Source organism: Neomonachus schauinslandi, chromosome 14, assembly GCF_002201575.2.
Source record: "Neomonachus schauinslandi chromosome 14, ASM220157v2, whole genome shotgun sequence".
In the NCBI taxonomy this organism is placed as follows: Eukaryota; Metazoa; Chordata; class Mammalia; order Carnivora; family Phocidae; genus Neomonachus; species Neomonachus schauinslandi.
Genome location: NC_058416.1, coordinates 61983052 through 62007624, shown reverse-complemented (window position 1 = coordinate 62007624; position 24573 = coordinate 61983052). Strand labels below are relative to the sequence as shown.

General features: G+C 38.9%; 1 protein-coding gene across 1 annotated transcript in view; it reads right to left on the bottom strand.

Annotated features, from left to right (window-relative positions):
- Nucleotides 1-24573, bottom strand: part of SPIRE1 (spire type actin nucleation factor 1) — a 203270-nt gene that overhangs the window by 171791 nt on the left and 6906 nt on the right. The window contains 1 exon segment of the mRNA XM_021683011.1: nucleotides 6513-6547. Within this exon segment, the coding sequence (XP_021538686.1) occupies nucleotides 6513-6547 (35 nt within the window).

The following is a 24573-nucleotide window of genomic DNA, read 5'->3' as shown; positions in this document are numbered from 1 at the left end:
GCTGTGAATTGTGTAAGACTGTTGAATCACAGACCTGTACCTCTGAAACAAATAATACATTATATGTAAAAAAAAAAAAAAGAAGAAGAAGAAGATAGCAGGAAGGGAGAAATGAAGGGGGGGAAATCGGAGGGGGAGACAAACCATGAGAGACTATGGACTCTGAGAAACAAACTGAGGGTTCTAGAGGGGAGAGGGGTCGGGGGGATGAGTTAGCCTGGTGATGGGTATTAAAGAGGGCACGTACTGCATGGAGCACTGGGTGTTATACGCAAACAATGAATCATGGAACACTACATCAAAAACTAATGATGTGGGGCGCCTGGGTGGCTAAGTGGTTAAGCATCTGACTTCGGCTCAGGTCATGATCCCACGGTCCTGGGATCGAGCCCCACATCAGGCTCCTTGCTCAGCAGGAAGCCTGCTTCTCCCTCTCCCACTCCCCCTGCTTGTGTTCCTGCTCTGGCTGTGTCTCTCTCTGTCAAATAAATAAAATCTTTAAAAAAAAAACAACTAATGATGTAATGTATGGTGATTAACATAACATACTAATAAAAAAAAAGATCTTTGGGTTCCCCCACAAAGCAGACTAATTCTAGGTCTGGTTTCCCAGGAGGTTTAAATATATAGAACAACTCTTGAGTCATTCTGAGTAAGTTAAAATCAGACTACTTCACAAATTACTACAGTACAGAACTCTATGTTCATCTACCCAACAGGGGTCGGGGGGAGGGCTGAAGGTTCAGGGGCTGCAATCATTCCTTTGCCCAGTTTACACTGAGCAGGAACACAGTCCTGGCTATACAATGCCAGAAACTGTAGTCACAGGTAGAGACATATATAGAATAAGGAGATACCTAGCCATTTCACTGCCCCAAATGGGGCACTAAACTAATCTTTAGCATTATGCAGATGCCTTACACTGCAGATAAACAAAGGCTGGATAAAGACAAACAAATGAAAGGTGAAGGGAAGTGGTTCTGCTACACATTGGCTACACGACCTTGGGCAAGTTACATAACCTCTCTACTTCAGTCTCTTTCTAGACTTTGTTTCTAAGTTTGTTATGAGAATTAAGTTAATGTCTATGACAGTATTTAGCATATACTTAGCTCTAAAGTATTTTTTAAAGATGCACATGGGAATGAAACAGAGTATTTATGTACAGTATATATGAAGTATATTCAGAAGATGTGAGCACAAATCTTTTACAGAATCCCTCAGTAAAGATTACAGTTATCCGCTATGCTACAATTTTTATAAACTAGCTTTATCAAGATTAAAGTATTGACAAAAGTTAATTTAACTTTATATAATGCTTTAACCTATTCCACTCAAAACACCACTCATCTACCAAGGGAACAGAATTGTTCTAGTTATTCATTTAACCTTCTTTCCTGCTGAAGGGAAAGGGCCTCAGTGCTTCATAATTAGTGGTGGTTAATAGAAAACAGGAACGTGGTGAAATTTGGAAAGCTAAAAATTTACAACAATGAAAATGCCTCAATTAAAATACTTAAAAATTCAAATCCTTTATGTTATAGCATTTTTAAGCGTTTGGTAATTTTCTTCAAGTATAAAAGTTTAACCCACAAAATTATTTAAATAATGGCAGTAGAAAAAACTGGTAAAATGAGGGTAAAAGCTCCCCCAAGCTGTGGACCAGAACTGCCTCTTTAACAGGCAAGTACCCACAGGTACAGGTCATTCTTAATTTAAGAGTTTATAAATGACCAGGCTGAGCTGTGAGCACTCCCAGAGAGAGAGAGAAGCAGGGGTAATACACTGTTTAAATTACATGCCCTTCTCAAAATGAAAGGACAAAATACAGATCAGCGGTAGACAGGGGCCCAAACCGGGGGTGGAGTGACCACCAAGGGGCACTGGCAGAGTTTGGGGAATGACAGAACTTGATTGCGGAGATGGTTAACACAACTGAATATCTGTTAAAACTCGAAGAACTGTAACTGAAAAAGGTAAATTTTACTGTATGTAAATTATACCTGCAAAAAATGTAAAAGAGATATAGGAAAAAATTAAATTGCCTATTAAAGTAAAAAATTTTACAATGTCTTTTAAAACAAATTATATGAAAAATTTCCCTTAATGAGTTCAAATGCTGGAATATACTAGTATAATTGAGTACATTAAAATATTTTTCCAAACAGGGGCACCTGAGTAGCTCAGCCGGTTGATTGTGGGACTCCTGGTTTTGGCTCAGGTCATGATCTCATGGGTGGGTCCTGAGATTGAGCCCTGCATGGGACTCTGTGATCACCAGGGGGTCTGCTTGAGGAGTCTTTCCTTCTGCCCCTCCCCCCACTTGCACATGCATGAGAGCACGGGCTCTTTCTCTCTCTCAAATAAATAAATCTTTTAAAAAAAATTCTTTCCAGTGAGAAATAAGGTATAATACTTGATCTTTTAGAAACATTAAACTATCTTGAGGAATAAGATCACATAAAAGTTGACTGAATGCCTATGTATGGCCTCCTTGCTTTCTCTAAACTCATAATTTTGTTTGGTTTTTCTGAATATAGGAAAAGTCTTAAAAAGAGAGTTGAAAGTAAAACTAGAAAATAATTAACAAGTCAAGAAACAACAGATGTTGGTGACGATGTGGAGAAAGGGGAACCCTCCTACACTGTTGGTGGGAATGCAAGCTGATGCAGCCACTCTGGAAAACAGTATGGAGGTTCCTCAAAAAGCTGAAAACAGAGCTACCCTAACAACCCAGAAATTGCACTACTGGGTATTTACCCCAAAGATACAAATGTAGTGATCTGAAGGGGCACGTGCATCCCAATGTTTATAGCAGCAATGTCCACAATAACCAAAGTATGGAAAGAGCCTCGATGTCCATCAACAGATGAATGGATAAAGAAGATGTGGTATATATATACAATGGAATACTATGAAGCCATCAATAAAATGAAATCTTGCCATTTGCAACGATGTGGATGGAACTAGAGGGTATCATGCTAAGCGAAATAAGTCAATCAGAGGAAGACAAGTATCATATGATCTCACTGGTACGAGGAATTTGAGAAACAAGACAGAGGATCATAGAGGAAGGGAGGGAAAAATGAAACAAGATGAAACCGGAGAGGGAGACAAACCATAAGAGACTCTTAATCTCAGGAAACAAACTGAGGGTTGCTGGAGTGGAGGGGGTGGGAGGGATGGGGTGGCTGGGTGATGGACATTGAGGAGGGTAGGTACTATGGTGAGCGCTGTGAATTGTGTAAGACTGATGAATCACAGACCTGTACCCCTGAGATAAATAATACATTATATGTTAATTTAAAAAAAGAATTCATAATATGATTTCTATGTACTACAAAAACTATTAAAATACACAGTTGAACATTTCAAGTTATATGTCTCAGTGAGGATCTTGAAGGCCCAGAAAGATAAAGGGATTTTGCTTTCACTAGCAGTCACCCTGAGGCTCCTAGTGGTCCATGACCTTGCTTAAGAAGATGACGTTCTCCATCCCAGGAAACTATACACCTCCCAACTAAGAATAATAGGCTATATTCATTAAGGCAGGCTTTATGCTAAACTCTCTGCAATCACAACAACCCACCTTTCAGATGAGGAATCTTGAGGCTGAGAAGTGAGGGAGAAGGATGGAGCAAGCAACATGCTACTCCACCTTTTCCAGGGCCCTTCACAGTTCTACTCATCTACAACTTGTGAGCAGCCCTTCTCTTGGTCTGCATTTAATGCCAGAGCTTTCTGAACAGAAGAACAATGGAAGGGCAAAAGAGGCTCTAACAATCACCTTTCTGATCCAGGATCACCTCACTCTCAGAAATGACCCTGTTGTCTTACTGACAGAAAAGACGGGCTTAAAACCTTATTATCAAAGATTCCCTCAACTTCCCATTGTCTTCCTCAGGACTGCAGGTTTTACTGCTCTCAGCCCTCAATCCTGTTTCTCGGGCAGAAATACCGTGCTAACCACACCCCAGCCCAACAGCTCTCAGACTGTGGTTTTAGGACCCTCTGACACTCTAAAAATTACTGAGGAGTCCAAGGAGCTTTTATGTATGTGAACCATAATCTATCAACATCTCCTGTATTAGAAATTAAAACAGAAATTTTTTATTTAAAAATTTAATTAAATCATTTAAAAATATTAAACATGTTAATATAAGTAACATTTTTATGGGAAAGAAACCTCTATTTTCAAAAAAAAAAAAAAAAAAGAAGAAGAGTGGTATTGTTTTGCATTTTTGTAAAACTCCTGAAGGTCATGCTTAATAAAAGCCGGCTAGATCTTATATCTGCTTCTGAGGTCTGGCATGACATTTATAGTTACACAGTCATGTAGCCAAGGAAAACACCACTGTACCCTCAAGAGAATGAAAGTAGAAGGGCAAACAATGTCTTAGTATTACTTCAAAAACAGTCTGACCTTGAAAGGGTGTCAGGAACCCCCCAGAGCCCTCTTACCACACTTGGAGAACCACTGCTCTAGTGAAACCAGAGGTAGTTCTGCATCTGATTTCAGCAGATCCCCACTCTGTAACTTGGACTCCAACTCACTCTCTCTTGCTTCCTTACCACCGCCACCCCCCACCCCTTCAAATGTACCATCTTCCCTAAAAAACAAAACTTTCTACTTAAGCTGTCTCCTTTTTCTTTCAAGTCACCAAACTTCTTGAAAAAGTAGTTCCCACAACCTCTACTGCCCCTCCTTTTTATTATTTTAATTAACAAAGTAATACACAGAGATGTTCTCATTTAAAAAAAAATCCAAATAATATAGATAAATCACCATCTACAATTCCAGTCTCTAACCACCATTACCCCTAGAAAATACTCCACGCTGTTAACTAAATAATTGGATTGAACTTTTTATTTTCTTGTGATTTTCCCTCATCAAACAGTCATTTTAAAAAATCCTGAAAGGAGGTTCTGTTTAGATTCCAATTCTTTTGGTTACCCAAGGTATGGGTCAAAGAATAAGAGCTAATAACTAGGAGATTACAGAGATAAAATGAGTGATGTTCCTATACAAAGTGAATACTAAACAAAGTGCTACAACCATGCTGATTTTATGGTGATACAACATAAGACAGAATAATGAAACTTAGTCATCCTGATATACATATATATATATATATATAAAACAGTGTCTTCAGAGTTTGTATAACATTTTCACATATATTTGCTCTTTAAAATTTTACAACCTGTGAGGTCAATAGGAATTATGATTAACATTTTACAGATAAGAAAGCCAAAGTTCTCGGAGAGCAGGAGAAAAAAATACTGCTCAAAATTACATAGCTAGAGAAATGCACACCAGAAACCACAGACAGAAGTTATATTTTCTGACTCAAATCAAATCCCACTCCTTTATATTACATTGAACACTACATCAAAAATTCTCACAATATAGAAATATTAAGTTCTACTTTTAAAAAAATTAAGTTCTTGCCTATTTTTAGAGCTAATTTGGAAAAAAAATTCTCTCTACTTCCAAAGTTGAAAATACAAAAATGAATTGTATATTTCTGAATGTAAAAAAGAACAAATGATTTTTGCTTCTTTATTATACAATATAATCCCTTAGGAAGCTTGCATTTTATTTAAAATAACAGTTGAAATTTACTAAAATCTACATCAACATGTAGACGTATTGCCATATTAGAAAAATAACTTCTTAAATCCTTTATTTAGGCACTGCCATTAACAAAGACCCAAGACTCCTAATGTAAAGATGAGGCAACAGTTGCTGCAAAGAACACCAGACGTACACACTTCACGGATGCTACCCTCATATTTCAGTGCTACCCTTGAAATTCCTGCAAGGAACACAGGGAATCACGTGGAAATTCCTTAAAGTTCACAATCAGAATTTTGAACTAAGATAACAAACTATTTGATTCATTATTAATCTCACTGAAATATTGTTTCTAAGCTCCTATTTTTTTTTCCTACACCAAGGCAGCTCCAGAGGAGCTCAAAATATTTATGATTTATTTATTATGACACATTAGATTGGATTATGAAAAAAACAACTTAAACTATTTCTTATTAAGGGCTCTGAATCTTAGTATCTCAATTTCACACATAACATGGGTAAGTTTTAAAGCCATGATTAAGGTAATCTTTTTTTTTTTTTAAAGATTTTATTTATTTGACAGAGCACAAGCAGAGGGAGAGAGAGGGAGAAGCAGGCTCCCTGCTCAGAGGGAAGCCTGCTTCCCCCTCACCCACTCCCCCTGCTTGTGTTGCCTCTCTCGCTGTGTCTCTCTTTGTCAAATAAATAAAATCTTTAAAAAATAAAATAAATAAAATAAAATAAAAAATATATTTATATGGGCAAGATAACGAATTTTTCTTCACATTTTACTCTTTTTAAATGTAAAAGATATATACCTGCTCTCAACACATCCTTGTCAGAAGACCAAAAACCCATGAGATATAGTTCAATATTTAAGTTAATCTAAAGAACTGCAAAGCTACTTTACTAATAAATATTTGAGTATTTCTCTTACCTCTATTTCTGTACAATGTGAATATCCCAATTTACCTGTAATAAAAATACAAAAAGTTACTTCCAAAGGATTTTAGCTTTTTTATCACTGATAAAAATATTTGAGCTACCCTGGCATGGCTTCATTTTATCTATGAAAATCTATGCAAATAGAAGGTGCTAGAATGACCAATATTCTATAAGGTCCTGCCTAGAGATTTGTTTAAATAGGCCCATAAGAAAACACTAAGTAGGAAGATGGGAAGAATATACTCAATTGTAATAAGACCTAAAACACGCACACATATTTAATATGCATATATACAAGTTAATGAAAGTAAAATAAAAATATTTTTATTGAAGTCTTACTTTCTTTTTAAAATATCTTCAAATATTTTAAAGGTATTTAAAAGGTATCTTTCAAAATACTCGAAAATATCTTCAAAAAATCTTTAAAAGATTCTTGGGCTTTTCTCCAAATATATATTCTAGTTTAAAGGTACAGTGATCATTTCAATGAAAGCATAAATGTCTCAAACTAATATTTTCTTTAATATATGATGGTTGTTTTTCTTTGATATATGATTAGATAAAACCACATAATTAATTTAGTAATTTTTCCAATAGAGGATCACCTAAAGAATAACTATAATTGAACAATATTTTGCTGTACCAACATCAATTTTCTCTTCATCACTGAAACATAATAGCAAGGAACATGTACAATTATATCTTTCTGTCAATTTGGATGAATAAAACATACTTTTTAAATTAAAAAAAACAGCATTTTAAAGATCACTTATTAAGCAGTTTTAACAAAAAGAATAGGTTACATATTTATATTGGGTACTGATCAATTTAATTTCCCCAGTCCACACTTCTTGAATATCATTGTTCTCAGTTCAAACATAGATTAACCTCTACCTCCTTCCCTCCAACAACACTCTCCTTCCTCCTAACTGCTTCCTCTCTCCAGCCTCTGACTCCCACACCTACCCCTAGCCCACAGTGGTTGTTCCAGCAGTCTGTTTTCTTTAATGCTTAATGAGAATTTATACACCTTAGAGTTTATGATGATACCACACACACAAAAAAAGCCCACAATGTTTTTTTATGTGCCTCCCGACTCTTAAAATGAAAAAATTAAAATCCACAATTTCTGATGACCTAATGGTCCTAATGTGAAATACTGGCTGAAACTGAGACCAGAAAACAAGGGACCATGGGTTCTGTGGATTAAAAATTATATATGAGCAATAAATAAAGATTACATGAACATAGAAATAAAATGGGTTTAATATATAAAGGTTTTACATACTAGGGTTTGATAAATACATAACTGTTATTTATATATTTATGTATTGTTAAATGAAACTATATATTTTATATATATTAAAGTCATTAAAGTTATATAGCATACATTTTTATTTATATATATATATATGGCTGCTCAGAACATTAGTGCTTTTGGTAGATTAATTATCCTATGACTCCTATAGAGAAGGTGATTAGCTTAACCTAGGAAAGTACTGTAAACAGGAGCAGTTCAAAGAGGGGCACAGACTACCTCTCAACAAATCTGGGGAGGGAGGGAGGGGAAAATACAGTGTTAAGACAACAATAACAGAGAGTAATCTCTTTGAGAGTACACAGATGTACATCTTCAGTATAATTATTCTTTGTTTAATATTTTATTTATTTATTTGACAGAGAGAGACACAGCAAGAGAGGGAACACAAGCAGGGGGAGTGGGAGAGGGAGAAGCAGGCTTCCCACCAAGCAGGGAGCCCGATGTGGGGCTCGACCCCAGGAAGCTGGGATCATGACCTGAGCTGAAGGCAGACGCTTAACTACTAAGCCACTCAGGCACTCCATTCAGGATAATAATTCTTAAGGTAAATAGAATTGCAAAGAAAGTGGTAGGTTTGTTATTAGTAGTAAAGTTGGTAAAAAATTTTTTAACGGTTTTATACGTATTGTAGCATTGAGCAAACAAATATGCTGATGTTGCTGGGAATCATGAACTGAAGGAGAAAGACCATACAAACCTAACATGTGGGAAGGAGAGGAAGAGCCCTGTGGTAGTGAACTGGAATTAGGGGTATTATCTAATTTCAAAAAAAAAAATACTTCCTAGCTCTTCTTCTAAAAGAGGGAGAAGTAACAGCACCTCATTTTGCAAGAGCACACCTTGACCATTTCCCCTCAAAGGAACCAGTACTCAGGGGATTGGCTGACTCCATGGACGGGACAAGTGGAGGTGAGGCCATTTCAGACAGTGCGCTGTGTAAGGCCTAGCCCTGAACAACCAAGGTTATGAAATGGGTCTACCAAGATGTGAAATTACAAGATAAGCTGGAACATCTTTCTGTACCAGAAAGTAATGAAGTACTCGAAGAATAACAGAGTGATGTCAAAATGGCACAAGTCCTATGAAATAAGGTTTTTTCCCTGACCTCTATGATAAAACTGAAAATGCTTTCCTATAAAGAGCACCAAAAATTTCTGTGTGAGTGCACCATCGCTTCTGGTTATTCAATTTGATCTGGTGACTAAATCATGCAACTATGGAAATGTGGTTAAGTATGAAGTGCCTGACCACCTACACTACTCTGCCATCCAAATCCCTGCCCAGACTCTGATGCAGGAATTAGAAAATCCCAATTACAAAACAGCAGAGCTTAAAGGAACCTTGGAAATGATCCTGCCCAATCCATTTGTTTTATAGATGAGTAATCTGAGCCTGACGAATCAAATGACTTGCACAAAATGACAGAGCTAAGAATAGACTCCAAGGCTCCTGACCCTGTCATGAGCACTGGTGTGGTTTTGCTCACCTGTCCGCCATTCCCGCGTGCAGGGACCAGTGGGGTTGGGGAAAGGGACTGTGGAGGTGCTATCACAGCTATCTACCCATTATAATACTGTTTCTGGAGAAATGGGGGAAATGTACTCCTTGATTTAGCAGTTGGAAACTACCAATATAGCAACCAAGAAATTTTCATTTGACAACTTTTGAGTCCTTCTTTAAAGGTTACCACCTTTCTGGAGCCAAACCTAAGGAATCCCTCTAAAACCTAGAATCCTAGGACTTCACTTTCTACAAGTCGAGTAAACTAAGCCAATGGTAGGCCTAACCAAGGTTTCAGATTATTAAATGCAGTGCATTAGTTCTTTCAATAAGACTAACAACTGGGCGCCTGGGTGGCTCAGTTGGTTAAGCGACTGCCTTCGGCTCAGGTCATGATCCCGGAGTCCTGGGATCGAGTCCCGCATCGGGCTCCCTGCTCAGCGGGGAGTCTGCTTCTCCCTCTGACCCTATCCCCTCTCATGCTGTTTCTCTCTCTCTCTCTCAAATAAATAAATAAATAATTAAAAAAAAATAAGACTAACAACTTTACTGATTTATTGTTAATTAAAAGGTTAGATTAACTATCTGACAATGCAAAATAAAAGGAGATATTTGGAATGATATTTAAACATTAAGTTTCAAAATAATCCAATATTATTAACATACTTATACACTAGGAAGAAGGATGATTTGCACAGCAAGCCAAAACTTCAGCTCGGTGTTTCCCAAAAAGAATGGGCATTTTAATAACGCTGGAAGAATCAAGGCTGCGTTTTTTAGGCCCTTCTTTTTAACTCATTCTGAAATATCCGATCTGCTCTTAAGATTTACTAGACAAGTTCCCTCATGTCCTAGGAAATACAAAAACCAGTCTTCCTATAAACTGATATAAAATGGCTTTAAGGGATGCCTGGGTGCCTCAGTCGGTTAAGTGTCTGGCTTCGGCTCAGGTCATGATCCCTGGGTCCTGGGATTGGGTCCGCATCAGGCTCCTTGCTCAGCAGGGAGCCTGCTTCTCCCTCTCCCTCTGCCTGCCACTCCCTCTGCTTGTGCTCTCTCTTTCTCTGACAAATAAATAAATAAAATCTTAAAAAATGAAAAAATAAAATAAAATGGCTTTAAAAAATGAACTATTCCTGGGCGCCTGGGTGGCTCAGTCGATAAGCGTCTGCCTTCAGCTCAGGTCATGATCCCAGGGTCCTGGGATCGAGCCCCGCATCGGGCTCCCTGCTCCGCAGGAAGCCTGCTTCTTCTTCTCCCACTCCCCCTGCTTGTGTTCCCTCTCTCGCGCGCTCTCTCTCTGTCAAATAAATAAATAAAATCTTTTAAATAAATAAATAAATAATGAACTATTCCTAATGTAAAATATCATAAAGAACACCTCAACTAAGATAACGAAGACATTTTAAATCCTAAATGCTGATAATCAGACACTTTCATTCAAAAGTCTGCTCATTGTTACCAGAGAGACCATTTCAGTGAACACGTCTTGGTAGACCCACTCATAACCTTGGCTGTTCAGGGTTAGGCCTCACACCGCACACTCTCTGAAATGGCCTCAGCCCAGTGGAATCACAAAATCTGACGGACCACACAACTATGGTGGAAATTAAGGCACAGTTTCAGAAAAAACTTAAGGTGCTCATGTAGATGTATAATACTTTTAAATTAAGGTGGTAGAAACCTCAGCATACGGCTGAACTGTCTGTCACATAGTCACATTATCAATATGATTCAAATTAGCTAAATAAGCAGAAGGCAAACATGCCTGCCAGAAAGACACAGAACCCCTATAATCTTTACAATAAATAAACAGCTCTCAGATTTATTCTCCAAATTTCTCCCATGTGAGCAAACTGCGGGCAATGATTGGGTCCATCTGATCCTGTGAAAGTATGTTATTTTTTCATGAGCTGAGCATTCAGTAGATACACCCTGTCCTCCTGGCAGCTTGCCTCTGCCCCTCTCATTCATTCAATAAATATTTGCTGAACACCTACTAAATACTAAAATACTGATGATACAGCAGCAAACAAGCTACACATAGTCCTTGCTCCCTAGGGCTTATATCTTAGTGAACACAGACCCAAAGAAGCAATCAAACAAAATTAATTACAACTGGTAATAAATGCTATTAAGGACAGAAAAGGGAGAGAGAAAATAACAGAAATGATCCAATTTAGAATAGTAAGGCATGACTCCTTGAGAAGATGACATTTAAATAGAGACTGTGAAGTTGGGTAGCAGCTAACTGCAGGGCTGAGGGAAGAACCTGTCCCAGAACCAGGAGGCAGCCTGTGGTAAGGCTCTGGAAGTGTTTGGTAGGTGGGTAGCATAAAATGCATTTGGAAAGACAGGCAGGGCCAGATCACACAGGCCTTTCAGGACAGTGTAAGTTTAGTTAGGTTTGATGTTAAGTACAATGGGAAGCTACTGGACGTTAACATTAAGCAAGGGCATGAGCTGATTCGAGGTGGGTTTCCAGGTTGGTCCTTCTCTGTGGAGAGGGTCAAGGTGAAAACATGGAGGGTGGACAGCCCCACTGTCCTGGATAGCAACAGGGGGGGTGGGGGCGGGGCAGCAAACATGGAGGACAGCCAGCCCAGGTGGTGGCAGTGACCAGGAAGAAAAGTAGAAAATTAAGATATAATTCAGAAGCAGAATTAACAGGTAATGGATTGGACTGGGGGTAGAGCAGGGTGAGAAGGAAAGAATGATACCCTGAACAAGTGCCATGTTTTCAGGAACATTATTCTCAAAGAGTTAATCAAAACCGATTAACATCAAGCATACGTTTAAGAACTCTAATACTCTGGGGGCACCCAGCTGGCTCAGTTGGAAGAGCGTGTGACTCTTGATCTCAGGGTCGTGAGTTTGAGCCCCATGTTCGGGATAGAGATTACTTAAATAAATAAAGATAAATTAAAAAAAAAAGAGCTCTAATAGTCTTTAAGAGACAAGTATATATTAGGTACACTTTCTGGACAGCTTTTATATGAATACTAGAGAAAAAGAGTACAGTTTTAAACAGGCCAAAATTTAGCAATAAAATAATCCGTGCAGCCTAATCACACCTGGGTTTCTTAAACATTGTGGCCACTGAGGGCTCAGAATCCACGACCAGACGTTTCAGTGTGAAAAGTTAGGACACTGAAACTGCACAGTCTTTAGCTTACACCCATCTCCCCCAACAAAATCATTTTTGCCAAGTTATATTTTTAACGAAAGAAAATGTTATACATTTGACACAAGAAACAGCCATATAAGGGACACTTCTACTTTGGTTGTTAAATGACCAAATCATTATCCTCTATGCCATAGCATTTCACTAGTAAAGCTGCTCAAAGATTAACAGAAATTCAGGATTTAGACATGGAAGAAAATTGGTATACTTGCTAACCAAACAAAGACTGTGTGTTCATCAAGTTCCTCTTCCTGGCCTGCCTGTCAGGAAGAATGGAATACAATTTAATGTTCCACTGCCACAATGGCCCTGTGCTAATGTATTTTCTTCTTCACAACAGTTGATGTTTTTTTTTTTTAAAGATTTTTATTTATTTATTTTGAGAGAGAGAATGAGATAGAGAGAGCATGAGAGGGAGGAGGGTCAGAGGGAGAAGCAGACTCCCCGCCGAGCAGGGAGCCCGATGCGGGACTCGATCCCGGGACTCCAGGATCATGACCTGAGCCGAAGGCAGTTGCTTAACCAACTGAGCCACCCAGGCGCCCCACAACAGTTGATGTTTAAACAAGAATTTAAGTAAGCTTTTCCCATAGTTGCCCTGGGAAGGCAGTGAAGCAGAAGAGAAAGAGCAAGCCTTTAGACTTGTGCAGTCCTGGATTCGAATCTCACTTCCATACTTAACTGTGTGATGTAAAATCCTTCCCAGAGTTTCCCACTTTCTCATCTACAAGAAAAGGGAATAATATCTACCTCATGAGGCTTATGTGGAAATTAGATGAAAAACAAAATGTTTTGAAGGGCTCTGCATGATGCCTCCTGCAGGGAGGGGCTCAGCAAATGGTAGCTAAGCTTACCACTATTAACCCTGTGGAAAGACGAGAGATATAGATAAACTAAAATAGAGTCCTAAGGAAAACTGGCATAGCAAAATATGTTTACTAGGATTACAACCATATAAAAGAGATACCAATTTTGAAATGAAAAAGTAGCTAAATCATATGAAAAATCATAAAATTCCACTCATTTTTACACTTCATTAAGATCTTTAAAAGCCACTGCCTTTTACTTTATACCTCTCTGCAGACGTTCTGCACACATACCTTCCCCCCAACTCCTTATCTGATGGTGCCCAGGATGATGACACTCATCGGTCAAACAGCTGGAGCTCAGCAATGGCTCAGGCTGGGGTGGTGAAGTGAAGTTTCATCAGTTATTACTCAAAACTGAAAATAAGAAAGCTTGAAATGGCAATCTCTATAATCAACTCATAAACAAAAAGACTATAAAGTCTGCAGAACCTGTGAATACTTTACATGGCAAAGTGATTTTGTAGCTGTGATTAAGTTAAGGCTCTAGAGATGGGGAGATTATGCTAGATTATCCAGGCGGAACCAATGTAACCACAAGGAGCTTTATGAGAGACAGGAGAGTCCAAGGAGCTGTTATGATGGATGCAAAGACTAGAGCCATGTGAATGCAAGAAGGGGGACACAAGGCAAGGAATGTGGACAGTCTCTAGAAGCTGGAAGAGGAAAGGACCAGATTCTCCCCTGCAGCATCCAGAAGGAATACAGCCCTGCAAATAGCTTGATTTTAGCCCACAAGACCCATTTTCAGACTTCTAACCACCAGAACTTTAAGGTAATAATTTTGTGTTGTTTTAACGACATTAATGGTGATCTGTTACAGGGTATGAATACACAGACCATGAAAAGGTCAAAGCAATATGACATGCTCTCATCATCCCAAACACGACCCCCAGGCTACCCTGTGTACGGTCTAATCCCATACAGAATGTCCCAGAGTAAGAACTCCCCCCACGCCCCCAGCACAAGGCAATAAAACACAGTGGTTAAGAACAAGGGTTCCAGGCCAGACTCCTGGGGCTTGAATCCCAGGTAGGTTACTGGCTAAATTTAAGGCCTCTACACATCAGTCTTCCATATGTAAGGCAGAGGCTAAGAAGAGTACCTGTCTTGGGGCACCTGGATAGCTCAGTTGGTTAAGCGTCTGCCTTTGGCTCAGGTCATGATACCAGGGTCCTGGGATTGAGCCCGAAGTTGTTGGGCTCCCTGATCAGTGGGGAGCCTGCTCTGCCTTCTCCTTCTGCCCCTCCCCACCATGCTCTCTCTCAAATAAATAATCTTTATGGGGTGCCTGGGTGGCTCAGTCGGTGAAGCGTCTGCCTTCGGCTCAGGTCATGATCCCAGGGTCCTGGGATGGAGCCCCGCGTGGGGCTCTCTGCTCAATGGGGAGCCTGCTTCTTCCTCTGCCTGCCGCTCCCCCCTGCTTGTGCTCTCTCGCTCTCTGTCAAATAAATAAAATCTTTAAAAATAAATAAATAAATATATATATATATATATATATATACACACACATATAATGTTTAAAAAAGAAGAGTACCTATCTCATAGAATTGTTGTGAGGATCAAAAGAAATAACCCAAGAAAACTGCTCAACTCACTGCCTGTCACTGAGTATAAGCACTTAATATTAGCTCTATTACCACTTAAGTCTTTGAGCCTTCTCTCCAAGGAGAAAATAAGCCAAAAGACCCTTATCTCCCAAACCCAAAAAGCTGTAAGTCAACAGATCACTTGGCCCCTTAGATACCTATATAATTTAACAAGCCCTCACCCATGCCCTGGCCTGTAGGTGCAAAGCCCGCCACCCAATCTCTGTAAGTTCTAGGGGTCTCCTGTGTCTGCACGCAGTGTCAACCTGAAGAGAACGCAGCTGACCCTTCCTACATTTGTTAAACTTTCCTGAAGCTATGAGACTCACAGGGAGGCATTCCAGTCCTCACCCTTCCCTGTTCTCCCCTCATCCCCTCACCATCTCCCTCCTGCCTGTCTCCTCAGGGTAGCTTAGTGGTCGCCTTTTACTGCCAGCACACGCCCTTGAGGGTCTTATCTTACCTCCCAAGCGCTCCCTCCAAAACTGACAGCACTCAAAGAATGATTCTGGTTATTATAATTTTTCATCTCCCTACCTTGAACATCTCTTGCTGAAAACTTCATTTCTATTTTTACAAGACACCAACTTTAAGGGAAATGCTATGAGCAGTGGAACTATTCCAAACACCTCTGCCAGAAATGTATTAAGGACGAAAGGCATCCATCCAAACTACCCTGACCATTTCTAGAAATAACATCCCATTCAAACCAACCCCACAATGCTCTTTTAAACTCTAAGAAAATTGTTAATGAAATATCTCATTAATACTGATAGTTCATCAATACTTGTTCTATATAGATCAAACATATTGTAACCCTGGTATAAAACCTTCATTTTTACAGCTGAGGAGGCTCAAGCTCTAGAGAATAAATGACTCATTGAAGGTCAAAGAACTGTGACCAGTTACCCAGGCTGCTGACCCACCCAACTGTCCTACATTCTCTCCTGGCTCAGTAAGGGAAAGACTAGGAAGCAATGGATGCCCAAAAGTGAAGTACAGGGTCAGCACTAGTGGGGAAAGTTTGGGAATTTTAAAAACAAACTTTCTTTTTTAAAAATTTTATTTGTTTATTTGAGAGAGAGAGAGAGGGAGCATGAGCTGGGGCGGGGGGACAGAGGGAAAGGGAGAAGAGCCCAAGGCGGGACTCGATCCAGGACCCTGGGATTGTGACATGAGTCGAAGGCAGATGCTTAGCCAGCTGAGCCACCTAGGTGTCCCTAAAAACAAACTTTCTAAGTACCACTTTGGTTTACTTGTCCGCTGCTCATGACTAATAAATGTGGGTAAAGAAAAAAAATATGCTGTCTATGTGAGCTTAATGCCGTCTTAATAGAACAAAGAATCCCTGACTAATCAATATGAACAATACATTTAATCACATTTTGTAGGATCTGGACCATAATCTTATTATTTTAAAGAACTGTAGAGGCATAAAGACATCACATTTTTTTGAAGAGCTGGTGAAAAGTGGATTAAATTTTTTGGGGGGTGGGGGAGTGCAGAGGGAGAGGGAGAGAATCCCAAGCAGGCTCCAAGCCCAGCAGCTCAGAGCCTGATGCAGGGGATCGATCTCACAAACTTGAGATCATGACCTGAGCCAAAATCAAGACTCGGACTCTTAACCAACTGAGCCACCCAGGCGTCCCAAAAAACATGGCTTCTTATTGCCAGTTACTTTCCTCGGGACTAGAGTCTAGCCCTTGGACCTCCTATCAGTGGCTAAAACCAACTACCAGACTTCCCCAGCAGAGACCACTTACTGGCTCTTATCTGCAGCTACTGTCTGCCCTTTCTGGCTCTGCTTGCTCATCAGATGATGAATGGATTTCTTGGGGCCTGGCTGCTGTACCAAACACCCCTGATTTCCAGCCCTCCATGATGGTAGGCCTCACCACCGTCATGGCCACCCCCAATCTTGGAGAAGTTTGGCCCAGACCCCAAACCCTTCCAACCTATTCCATGGTACTAGAGTGGCCAATTTGTAACTGATCTTGTTGTGAAATGAAAGTTTTAAAAATATGTTTTCTTGGGGTGCCCAGCTGGCTCCGTCAGAGAAGCATGTGACTCTTGATCTTGGGGTTGTGAGTTTGAGCCCCACATGGAGTTCGTATAAAACATATAAAAAATATGTTTTCTTAATTATTAGTATTATTTTTTCTTCCTTTTCAGCAACCTCAATTAACCAAACTTTATATCATCTCACAGAACAAATATTAAATATCAAGTATTTTCCACTAAAAAATAATTTCAGCATAACTGTTTTCAATAAAACTCAAGTATTACTTTTGCTTATTTTATGTAATATGGCAACACTCAAAACTTGTATAGCACAAAGGTTTCATCTCTTGTGCCAATTCAAACTAAATGATAGTGACAGTCTAGAATGCTATCCTCAAAAGAGCTGTGAGGGCAAGTATGGGGTGGGAGGCACCCATGGCCATTTAGCAATGTTTGCCATGGGAACAGAAGGGAGTGACAATGCAGAAGCCACATTCCTGACACTCCTGTGTTAGAGGACGGGATGATGGAAGTTGTGGTTCTTTCTGTAAACAGTGTGGACTTCCATTAAAATTTTTCCCTAGTGATATTAATTCAAACACTAATTGCTTAAATTTCATGAGAACTCAAAAATACACTGAGGTCACACAGCACTCTACCACTTTATTCAAGAATAAGGAGAACTTGGAGGGGAACTTCCCCAATCCAAATCCTAAAAAGAGGTCTAGTAGCAAGTGCCAATTCTAAACAGTTTTGTATTTCCCAGCAAATGAATTCTGGTTTTCATGTATTTCATAAGCGCCACTGTGTTATTCTCCTCAGAATCTCCTCTCCCACTCTGGCATCTGATCATGAAGGAGACCATCCTAGCCAACAGAACCCTTCCAGCAAGGTATCTCAGGTACTTCTATCTCTGAACACAAGTGCCTTTAGTTATAGCACCGTAACTGCCACCCATATTCACTTACCCCAGTATGTTACAATAACAAGCGTCAAAGCTGAGAATTAAAACCACACCTTCTGCTGCCTACTCTTATATATCTGTGTTACCATGTGACATTCAACAGGTGATCTGCAACCTTCTGGAAGAGCAAAGGAACTTGGTAGGAATAAATATGACTCCACTGGAAAAATATTTTTTCCAGGCCAATTTAATTTCTAACAAGTATAAGTCATCATCTTCCCACCCTATGCTGCCTCTCCTGCCTTCCCAGCAGCCAGGCACCCAGGTGGGAAGTCTGAGAGCCTTCCAAGAGTCCTTCCTCTTTCTCACCCCCATACCAAAACCTAAAGGGCCATGTCCTGTACTATTTCCTAGATCATTCTCAATCTGACTCTTTCTCCCCATTTCTACTGCCCTCGTTCAGACCTCCAACATCTCCTATCTGAGGAGCCATAATACTCCCAACTGGTTAGGCAACTTAAAGGCTACTAAGATCTAACGATAGTATGAAATGCCTACTGGTATCTCTGCCCTTGTTTTTACCCAATTCAATCCACCTTCTCCAAAACTCCCATAGTCATCTTTCCCAAAAGAGAAATCTGCTTGTAAGCATTTTCCTGCTTAAAAGCCTTATATGGCTCTCCGTTGCCTATACAGGCTATAAATACAAACTCAACAGTACGGCACAAAAATGTCCTTCATAACCTGGTCCCAGTCAACATACATTTCTAGCCTGTCTCATTCTCCACCGCGCCCCCACATATCCTATGCTCCAGGCACAGTGGACGCCCACTGCAAAGAAGACAAACAGGTTCAACCTAACGTGCCAACTCCACAAATCATTGGTAGTGGCTGCCTGAAGCACAGCTGAGAACTCTGAAGCTGCTTATAAATTTAGCAGCAAAAATGCAATGACTGATCAAACAGTGTCTGCTTTTGGTATGGGGAAGTGGGCGTCAGCACAAATGCCATTCTACGATCCACGTACTACTGTTCTTGGAATAGTTTTCCACATTTCTGCTTCTGCCTAAGTGTCCTCCTTTTATCCCACTGCTCATCCTTCAAAGCCTCTCCAGAAAATCGGTCTCTTTTGTGAAACCTGCCCTCTATCATACCAGCAGTCAGTCGCCCTCACCCTTGGGCTCACACAGTTTTCTGTACATGTCTCTATTACTTTAGAATTACTGCAACTATACTGTAAGTGTTAGCTTATGCACCTGTGATCTTCTTGAAGGTATGGGTGCACTTTTTCTTTGTGTCTTCAAATCTAGTACAGTGCACTTTGAAGGCACTCATGTGCTGGTGGAATGAATAAATGAAATGGTGTAATGGGAGATTCCTCTAATACGGTATTATCACTAAAATCCAGGAAGAAACGGCCAAACCCAGAACTGACAACCCGTGGTGACTGTTAGTGTGGCATTCTACCACTACTCATCAGCTATGTCTATATACATCTTTATCTCTCAAGAATACAAGGTATTAAAGAGTATACTAGATATAAATTTGGCCTTCAGTTAGAGTAGGCCATGAAGAAAATGGGAAGTATGAGGGAAAAAGACAACAGACCCCAAATTTTTAAAAATGCATTAGCATAAGTAGCACAAAAAGATCTGAGAGTTAGTTTTCAGAAGTTAAATATGGACCCGCAAATCCCACTATTATTAGGGATATAGACTTCCCATATACACGACACTAGTCAAATCCTTATTAAATTTATACCAATGTCCCGGATTGGTTTTAATGTTTTAAAGTTTGTGAGGTGCATAAGGGAAATGCAAATCAAAACTACAATGAGGTAGTCCCACCTCACACCTGTCAGAGTGGCTAAAATCAAGAACACAAGAAACAACAGGTGTTGGCGAGGATGTGGAGAAAAAGAAACAATTGTGCACTGTTGGTGAGAATGCAAACTGGTACAGCCACTGTGGAAAACAGTGTGGAGGTTCCTCAAAAAGTTAAAAATGGAACTACCCTATCACCCATAAATCACACTACTGGTATTTACCCCAAAAATACAAAAAATTAATTCAAAGGGATACACATGTATCCCTTTGATAAAAAATTAATTCAAAGGGATACACATGTATCCCTTTGATAAAAAATTAATTCAAAGGGATACACTATGTTTACAGCAGCATTATTTACAATAGCCAAGATATGGAAGCAGTTCTGTGTCCATCAACTGATGAATGGATAAAAAAAAGTGGTGTGTGTGTGTGTATTTATATATATATATATAAATATATACAATATATAAAAATATATATTATATATATTATGGAATATCACTGAGCCATGAAAAAGAATGAAATCTCGCCATTTGGAATGACATGGATGGAGCTAGAGAGTATAATGCTATGCAAAATAACTCAGAGAAAGACAAATATCATATGATTTCACTCATATGTGGAATTTAAGAAACAAAACAAATGAGCAAAGGGGGAAAAAAGAGAGAGACACAAATCAAAAAACAAACTTAATTATAGAGAACAAATGGATGGTTACCAGAGGGGAGATGGGTGGGGGAATAAGTTAAATAGGTGATGGGGATTGAGGAGTGCACTTGTCCTGATGAGCGCCAGGTAATATATGGAAATGCTGAATCACTGTTTGTACACCTGAAACTAATATAACACTGTTTGTCAACTAGAATTAAACAAAAACTTTTAAAAAATTCAAATTAAAAAAGAAAATAAAGTTTGTGAGGTGCAATCATTATGGAAAACTTTTGGCAGTACCTACTAATACTGAAAATACCCATACACTATGAACTAGCAATTCCACTTTCTGGTATATACTCAACACAAATGCTACATTTGTTCACCAAAAACATGCTTACTAATGTTCAGAACAGCATTATCCATAATTCCCAATACCTGAATACCCAAATGTAAGATCCAAAAAATCAAACATCCATGGATAAATTATGGTATATTCATACAAGGGAATATGATACTAAAATGTGAATGAACAAACTACAACTATATGCAACAATATGGATCAATCTCACAAAGTTCAGAGAAAAAAAGTTAAGACATTAGGTAGTATAATACTACTTGATTCTATATACCTAAGTTCAAATATAGGCAAAACTTATGATGTTAGAAGTCATGATAGGGGTGCCTGGGTGGCTCAGTCGTTAAGCGTCTGCCTTCAGCTCAGGTCATGATCCCAGGGTCCTGGGATCGAGCTCCACATCGGGCTCCCCGCTCCACGGGAAGCCTGCTTCTCCTTCTCCTACTCCCCCTGCTTGTGCTCCCTGTCTCGCTGTGTCTCTCTGTCAAATAAATAAATAAAATCTTAAAAAAAAAAAAGTCATGATAGTGGTGACTTGGTGGTGACTTAGTGGTGGTTGGTGACTGAAAGTGTTCACAAACAGGCCTGCTGGGATGCTAATAACATTCTGTTCCTTGATCTGTATTCTGGTTACATGAGTGTATTCACATTGTGAAAATTCATCATTTATGCACTTTTCTATGAGTTACATCTTAATTAAAATTTGCTGTTAAAAGGAAAACAAAATCGGAGCGCCTGGGTGGCTCAGTTGATTAAGTGTCTAACTCTTGATTTCACCTCAGGTCATGATCTCAGGGTCAGGAGATGGAGCCCCACATCGGGCTCTGTGCTGAGCGTGGAGCCTGCTTAAGATTCTCTCTCCCTCTCCCTCTGTCCCTCGTCCCCACCTCTCTCACCCTCTACAAATTAATTAATTAATTAGGTGCATGCCCATTTAAGGTTATAATATCTTCATGGTGGTTTTATCCTTTTATCAATGTGGCTATAGTGGACATGTATAGGGTTACACCAGCTTTCCTTTTTTCTTTGACTGAATGAATTTAGCCATTTTTTTTACTGAATTCTGGGTGAATTTAACAGTGGCAGACCTGCACTAAAGTAAATACTAAAGGAGTTCTTCAGGCAGGAGGAAAATGGATCCCAAAAGAAAGTAATGCAGAAAGAAACACAGAGCATGGAAAGGGCAAATATGTGGAAAATCTAAATGAATATTAAATCGTACAAAAATATTGTCTTATATTTAAAATCTATGATAAACTAAAATACACATCAACAATCATACAACAACAGAAGGAGATACAAGGAGTTAGAATATTCTATGATCTTTGCATTGTCTGGAGAGTAATACAGTAAGTAATTTATATAGACTTTTTTTTTTTTAAAGATTTTATTTATTTATTTGAGACAGAATGAGAGAGACAAAGAGCACATGAGAGGGGGGAGGGTCAGAGGGAGAAGCAGGCTCCCCGCCGAGCAGGGAGCCCGATGCAGGACTCGATCCAGGGACTCCAGGATCATGACCTGAGCCGAAGGCAGTCACTTAACCAACTGAGCCACCCAGGCGCCCTTATATAGACTTTAATAAAAATTCAACAATGCATGTTGTAAAGTAACTACTAAAAGAATAGTAAAGGAATGTACAGTAAGCCAGCTAATGAAGGAGAAAATTTTAGCAATTAAAAAAATTCTTAACCAAAAAGAAAGTAAGGGAGAGAAAATGAATACAGACCTGGTGGGACAAATAGAAAGCAGATAGTAAGATGGTATATTTTCAAACCCAAGTAATTATATTAAATGTAAACAGAATAAGGAATCCAATTTAAAATTAATGATCATTATATTACATAAACAACAAATCCAAACTATATCCTGCTTGTAAAAGACGCACCTTAAATGTAAGAATGCTAAAAACTTGAAAGTAAAATTATGGGAAGGAATATACCATGCAAAGATTAATCAAACAAATCTGGTGTTTTAAAAAAAAAAAAAAAAAAGGAAAGCTGGTGTAACCATATACATGTCAACTATAGCCACATTGATAAAAGGGTAAAACCACCATGAAGATATTATAACCTTATATGGGTATGCACCTAACAATATAGCCTCCATATATAAGTAAAAATTGACAGAATAATGCATGAATCAAAGAAGAAATAACAAAGAAAATCAGAAAGATATTTGAATCCAATGATAATAAAAATGTGATGTATCAAAACTTCTATTCATCAAAACATACCATTAACATGAAAAGGAAAGCTACAGAGTTGGGAGAAGATATCTATAACATATATAACTGGCAAATGGCTTGTATGAGAATATATAAAAATCGTAACATATAATAATAAGAAAACACAAAAAATATAAATTGATTAAAAATCAATAGAATGCCGGTGAGATACTGACCTGAGAAGGGCAAAGGCTGAACCAGATAAGCCCAATAAATTCAACGAATGAATAAACAAATCTTACCTGTTCTACCACTCAAAAGTAACTACACAGAAGTTAGAATTAGGGAAAATATTACTGGCTTTCTCAATTAATTTGCATGGCTTTATATAAATCAGTATTCTTCTGGTCCCTAAAGTATTCATGATCCCATGCAACAGTCTGAAATACTTAGCCAAAACCAAAAACCATTTGCCCAGTGATATTTAGTTTTCATCTCTTTTGTTTGCTTGGTTAAGACATTTTATGAGCATATCACAAGAGTGGATTTTATCCACATGCTGTACTGCAGAGCAGTAATGAGGATGTATGTTTACAAAATGGGGAACTATTTCAAATGTGGTTGATCGCCAACATTCTGCATGGTTCCGCTGCAGCTTTAAGGACAGACACCACTAGCCCAGAGTATCCATAAGACTTATAAGAGGAAGGCCAATGATCACAAGATTTGTCCAAACCAGTTCTTGACCATCCACATACCTCAGTCAATCCATACTTGACTCTAGGCCACATTTCACTGACCTCCCCTCATCTCCAGTATATCCAAATTGATACCCCAATATTGGCTGCTCTGGCTTTTGTTCCCAGGTATCTCTCCCTTCTGATAAACAGTGTGTACAGACTGCTCTCTCTTAACCTCTCTATTCAACTTGGCTCTAAGGTATTCATTACATAACTGTTGAAAGGATGAGCAAATATACAGACAGTGGTAGGCATGCCAATATAAGCAAGATACCAAAAAGAGATACTTCATAAATCTAACAAAGTTTGAACATCAAAAATAAGTAAACCTTTTATTATTTCAATTCTTCTTCCATATTAAAAACAAAACAACCCCAGTATCAACAAGCATAATCAGTGCTGAGCTCCTTAGGGATATGTCTGATTGTAGGACGGGGATGAAAAATACACGTCGTAAGCCTTAAAACATCTTGTAGTGCCAGAAAGTGAAGATGTGCTCAAAAACATAAAAGGATGGCTGCATGTCAAAGGCACACAGGAGATGACTGGTTGGCTCAGTCGGTTAAGCGGTTATGTGGCTGCCTTCAGCTCACGTCATCCCAGGACCCTGGGATGGAGACCTGCAACAGGCTCCCTGCTTCTCCCCCCAGCTTGTATTCTCTCTCATTCTCTCTCTCTCAAATAAATAAAATCTTAAAAAACGAAAAAAAAAAAGAAAGGAGGGACAGAGGAGCCAACCTGAAGGAGCTCCCACTGGCCACAGTTGGAACAATCTGACTAAAAACATAACATGGTAATGAATAACAAAGTATAATATATACATGATGCCAGAATGATATAAATAAATAAGTAAATGGGGGAGAAGGGACAAATCTTCCTTACAGAAGAATTCCAAATAATATTACGCAGTAATATAAAATGATATTAAAATTAAGTAATATAA